We start from the raw sequence: 5,436 nt of genomic DNA, 5'->3' as shown, positions 1-5,436 counted from the left end.
TTGTGCACTGAGCCACTAGTAATATTATGGTGTCAGAAGGGTATGAGATTAATTGCATGATTTCTTAGTCCATTATATAATATCTAATCATTGGGATGTACCTCTGAAATGAACCTAAGGTTGTATGTCAACTGTCATTTGAAAAATATTTTAAAAATTCTATAGGACCATGTTACCTTCACAGAGACATATTACACTTCAAGAAGGTTTTGTACAGTTTGTTTTAGAAGTGAGATCTAAACATAAAAAAGAAAGAAAAGTTGAGATCTATAAATTTGCAAAATCAACCAAAGGCAACCACAAACACAACCGTAAATACCATAAAGATGAAAGCCCAGGTAAAATGCGTTTGGAGACCCGAACCCCTGTCTTTCGATACCAGGACCGAAGTGTTGAGAGGCTCTGAGAAGCTGTGGCTGTTGCTCCTTGGACCACGGAGGGGTCATGGCCAAGCTCCCGTCGAAGGTGCACCTCCGCTCGCACCCCATGTGCCTGAGTATCCGTGGGCACTCCGTGTATGAGGACGAGGACAAGCGAACGTGGCTGCATGTTGACATGGACACAGAAGGTGACCGGAAAGTACGGTTGCGCCAGGAAGACATCCCCAGTGGGCATATCTCACACACCACCAGTCTGCTGACCTTGACCACCATGCCTTGGCTGTGGACGCTCCAACCTGGCAACAAGTACAAGGACTACCTGCACCGGTTCTGGCGCATCGTGCACCATGTCAAGGAGAATGGCGTGGAGGAAATGATCCTTGAGCTGATGGAAGGCTCATAGGACACATGATGGGGGTCCCTGGCTCTTGTCAACCTGAGCCCCAGTCCTGCTAGTCTGCCGGTGAGATGTGTATAGTTCTGTTCACCTTTTTAATAAGCTCTGTTTTTCTATCTGCCACCCCCTGGGTACGAGGACACATTGATCCCTCTCTCTCTCTCTCTCTCTCTCTCTTTCTCTCTCTCTCTATTCTTCCTCTTTTGTTGTTGTTGTTGTTGTTGTTCTTCTTCTTCTTCTTCTTCTTCTTCTTCTTCTTCTTCTTCTTGTTCTTCTTGTTCTTCTTCTTCTTCTTCTTCTTCTTTTTCTTGTTCTTGTTCTTCTTCTTCTTCTCCTCCTCCTCCTCCTCCTCCTCCTCCTCCTCCTTCTCCTCCTCCTCCTCTCTCTCTTTCTCTGTCGCTTTGTCTCACTGTCTCTCGCTGTCTCTCTCCCTCTCTTTCAAATCAATAAAAGCATTTTGAGCCACGCTGGTGATTCTCAGTGGTTGAGGGATGACCTATGAACCTGGAGGTCATGGTTCGATTCCTGGTCAGGGCACAGACAAGAATTAACCAATGAGCCCTAGCTTGTTTGGCTCAGCGGATAGAGGTTTGAACTGTGGACTCTGAAAGGTCCCAGGTTCGATTCTGGTCAAGGGCACATGCTCTGGTTGTGGGCTCGATCCCCAGTAGGGGGCGTGCAGGAGGCACCCGATGTATGATTCTCTCTCATTATTGATGTTTCTAGCTCCCTTCCTGTATGAAATCAATCCTACATAATAAAAGCCTAATATGCTAAGTATCCTGTTGACTGGTCATCTGTTCAACCAATCAAAGCATAATATGCAAATGATATTCGAAGGTTGCTAAACTGCTCACTATGACATGCATTGACCACCAGGGACAATACATTCAGACTGTAGGTCATCTCCCTGCTGGGGTCTTGCTGATCGGGACTGAGTGAGATGGTCTGGGCATGCCCTGGAGCCCTCGAATGGTCCCTCCCCAGCTGGCCAACATTCCATGTCCTTCCCCAGACCTAATGGTGCACCGGTGGGGTCCCTTGGCCTGGCCTGAGTACTCTGATAATCTGGGACCCCTTGGGGATGTCAGAGAGCCAATTTCGGCCAATACCCGCAGGCCAGGCTGAAGCACCACACTGGTGCACGAATTCGTGCACCGGGCCTCTAGTAAAAATATAGTAAACGGGGAAAGAAATAGAAAAAGACCTTAAGCCTGAAAATATTAGCCCAGCCCTGGTAGACAAGGCTCGAAGACAGCACTGGAAATAGTTTTCATTTCAATGACCAGCGTTCTCATTGTTTGATCTCCTGAGGTACGTCAACCTATACTACCCTCTCCAAAAAAGAATGAATGTTTGGGGGATTATGGGTGTTTTATGCTGATCATCTCTTTCCTTTGAGGAATTATGAGGGATGCCAGGGCTCGTCTCTTGAAATCTCCAGCCGGTTCTGTGTATGGCTTTAGCATCTAGCTCTGGATGCATTTGGGTTTTTAGTTGTGTTTAGCACTAAACAGCCCCAAACAAATCCGTGTGATCATAAAATTCATGTAGCATCACACCAGAGAGAGGCGGCTGGAGAGGGAGCTGGAGGGATCCCCAGAAATCAATTTCAGGGCATCCATGGTTGCATTAAAGAGATCCCTGAATGCTGATTAAATTCTCCTCTGGCAGGAAAGTGTTTGCAAATGCACATTGAGACCTTTAAGGCTGAGGACTGGGGAGCGTGAGGGACGTGTTTCTAAGGTGTGTTTCTCATATTCACAATATTGCATTTCAGGTCCAGCTGGCATGGTTCAGTGGCTGTGTGTCGAACTATCAACCATGAGGTCACGGTTCGATTCATGGTCAAGCTCACATGACCAGGTTGCGGGCTGGAACTCCAGTAGGGGGCGTGTGTGAGGCGGCCAATCAGTGATTCTCTCTCATTATGGATGTTTCTCTCCCTCTCGCTTTTCCTTCTTCTCTGAGTAAATAAAAACATTTAAAAAATATTAAGCAAGTGTTGCATTCGGATGACATGCCCATTGTTTGAAAATAGTTTATTATTTTTTTCGTTTAACATACCCGGTGGGTAATCATTTAAAGATGACGTAGCGGCCAAACAGGTTTGGCTCAGTGGATAGAGCGTCGGCCTTTTTTTTAAGATATATTTTTACTGATTTCAGAGACAAAGAGAGAGGGAGAGAGTTAGAAACATCCATGATGAGAGAATCAAGGATCAGCCACCTCCTGCATGTCCCTCACTGTGGATCAAGACCACAACCTGAGCATGTGCCCTTGACCGGGAATCAAACCCGAGACCCTTCAATTCAAAGGCTGACATTCTATCCACTGAGCCAAACCATCTAGGGCCTATTTGACTTTTTCAAAGGGTGGAAACGCCTTGAAGAAGAACGAAGCATCTCAGCATTCATGTCACAGTAATTACATGAATTCATGTGATTCATGGGTATTACTACTTACCTCACCATTCTTTCCACATTGTTCCTGTAATTGTGGACTCTGACTAATAATGAAGATTGTAGGTAAACAGCCTGTTTGTATAAGAATCCTAGGAGCTAATTTTAGAAGATATTAACTCTGACCTTACCCGTTCTGGGAGACTTGATGACCTTCAACCTTAGAACCAAGAGGACAAAGTCTCTGATGATGCACACTGGACAGACACCTGACCACTTGCAAGATCCTTATCAGATTGGACTCTGCCTGTCGGCACATAGAGAACTTCTCAAGCCCCTCCCACTGACCTCTTTGCTCTGTTTGGCCTCTCTCTCCTTATAAAAGCCTCTGCCTACACTGAGATGTGCAGATGGGTTCTGGAACGAGCTTCCTCAACCTTCTCAGGTTTCCGGCCCCAGAATCAACCTCTTTCCTTTCGGACGACCACCTGTCTCACGGGACTGGTTTCTGGGGTGTGAGTGAGGGAAATCTTGTTTTTTCTGGACACATTCCTGATACATGGACTCCCTGGAACAGGTGTATCATGGACATTTTCTTTCTTCTGCAGATGACAGAAGGAATCAGAGACCAGTCACAGAGGAAAGGAACGAAGAACGGTGCTTGGCCTTCAGAGCAAGAAGAACAGGTAAGAAAAAATGGATGGGAGGAGGAGGAGGAAAAATGGGGATGGAGTCTGATCTGAAGGAGGAATTTGGACTTTGTGGACTGAAGTGAGTTTAGCAGCGAAACCATACAGCTCTTGCCAAGAGCATCACTGAGGTTTGGAGAAGGGAGAGATCATTCTATATGCGACTTGATGAATCCTACTTGCTGTTTCACCTCTCTCTTTGCTGCCTGTTTTCCCCATCAACTTTCTCAGGTATCGGCCTCTCTCACCAGCACCTGAGAAGCAAGACCGTTGTTAAGAATCCCACCTTGATGCTGACGTTAGCTGTGTTCCTTTATCAGCTGTTAAAGGTAAAGCATATTATTTACAAATTATTTCCATGGGGTGGGTTACTCTATGGTTTGTGAGTTCCCTCTGAGATGATAAGAAAGACGTTTGTGGTGTCAGGACAAAAAGAAAAGTTGATCCAACAACAAAGTTTTAATTAAGAAAAAAAGAAAAGAAAAGAAAAGGACATCTCTCAAGGGGTCCTGGACTGGGAGAGGCTGCAGGATTGGCTGAGGGACCCCCAAGAGTCCATAGATTTTGAGCACTGAGCCTCTAGTAATATTATAACTGTGTATGGTGTCAGATGGGTATGAGATTAATTGCATGATTTCTTAGACAACTATATAATGTCTAATCATTGAGGTGTACCCCTTAAATGAACCTAACATTCTATTTCAACTGTCATTTAATAATGTATGAAAAATTCTACAGGACCATGTTACTTTCATAGAATTATATTTTACATTAAGTACGTATTGTACAGTTTGTTTTAGGAGAGAGATCTAAAGCTATAAAGAAAGAAAAGTTGAGATTTATAAATTTGCAAAATAAACCAAAGGCAACCACAAACACAACCGTAAAAACCATAAAGAATAAAGCGAAGATAAAATGCGTTTGGAGACCCCATCCCCTGTCTTTCTATAACAGGTCCGATGTAACGAGAGGCTCTGAGAACTGTGACTGTTGCACCTTGGAACTCGGAGGGGTCATGGCCGAGCTCCCATCAAAGGTACACCTCACCTCCCACCCCAAGTGCCTGCGGATCCGTGAGCACTTGGTATATGAGGACGAGAAGCATCGCACATGGCTGCATCTCGTCATGGACACAGGTGTCATGCAGGTACGCTTGCGCCTGGAAGACATCCCCAGTCGGAATATTGCACTCAGCACCAGCCCGCTGACCTTGAGCACCATGCCTTGGATGTGGACCCTCCATTCTGGCAGCCAGTACGTGGACCCCATAAACCGGTTCTGGCGCATCGTGCACCACGTCAAGGAGAATGGCGTGGAGGAAATGATCCTTGAGCTGATGGACGACTCGTAGGACACTTGCTGGTGTCCTTGGCTCTTGTCAACCTAAGCCCCAGTCCTGCTTCTGCCGGTGGGATATGTATAGTTCTGTTCACCTTTTCAATAAGCTCTGTTGTTCTATCTGCCACCCCCTGGGTTCCAGGGCACATTGATGTCTCTCTCTCTCTCTCTCTCTCTCTCTCTCAAGGTCTCTCTCTCTCTTTCTCCTTGTTCTTCTTGTTCTCGATATT

The 5,436-nt window shown here is 45.8% G+C and overlaps 2 protein-coding genes across 2 annotated transcripts; both read left to right on the top strand.

Annotated features, from left to right (window-relative positions):
• Nucleotides 1–444: 444 nt before the first annotated feature.
• Nucleotides 445–783, top strand: LOC139000476 (protein p13 MTCP-1-like). The gene has a single exon (XM_070402643.1). It carries the CDS (start codon nucleotides 445–447, stop codon nucleotides 781–783), a length of 339 nt encoding a protein of 112 aa, XP_070258744.1.
• Nucleotides 784–4,883: 4,100 nt separating this feature from the next.
• On the top strand, nucleotides 4,884–5,219 carry LOC139000475 (T-cell leukemia/lymphoma protein 1A-like). Its single transcript, XM_070402642.1, has one exon. The coding sequence runs from the start codon at nucleotides 4,884–4,886 to the stop codon at nucleotides 5,217–5,219; it is 336 nt and encodes a 111-aa protein (XP_070258743.1).
• Nucleotides 5,220–5,436: the final 217 nt, after the last annotated feature.

Source organism: Myotis yumanensis, unplaced genomic scaffold (genome assembly GCF_028538775.1).
Source record: "Myotis yumanensis isolate MYYU_CA2020_CCGP unplaced genomic scaffold, mMyoYum1.0.hap1 SCAF_24, whole genome shotgun sequence".
In the NCBI taxonomy this organism is placed as follows: Eukaryota; Metazoa; Chordata; class Mammalia; order Chiroptera; family Vespertilionidae; genus Myotis; species Myotis yumanensis.
This window is presented reverse-complemented; position numbering and strand designations above follow the sequence as displayed.

Coding starts and splice junctions, on each gene's coding strand:
- LOC139000476 (XM_070402643.1), top strand. CDS start 445: ATGGCCAAGCTCCCGTCGAAGGTGCACCTCCGCTCGCACCCCATGTGC.
- LOC139000475 (XM_070402642.1), top strand. CDS start 4,884: ATGGCCGAGCTCCCATCAAAGGTACACCTCACCTCCCACCCCAAGTGC.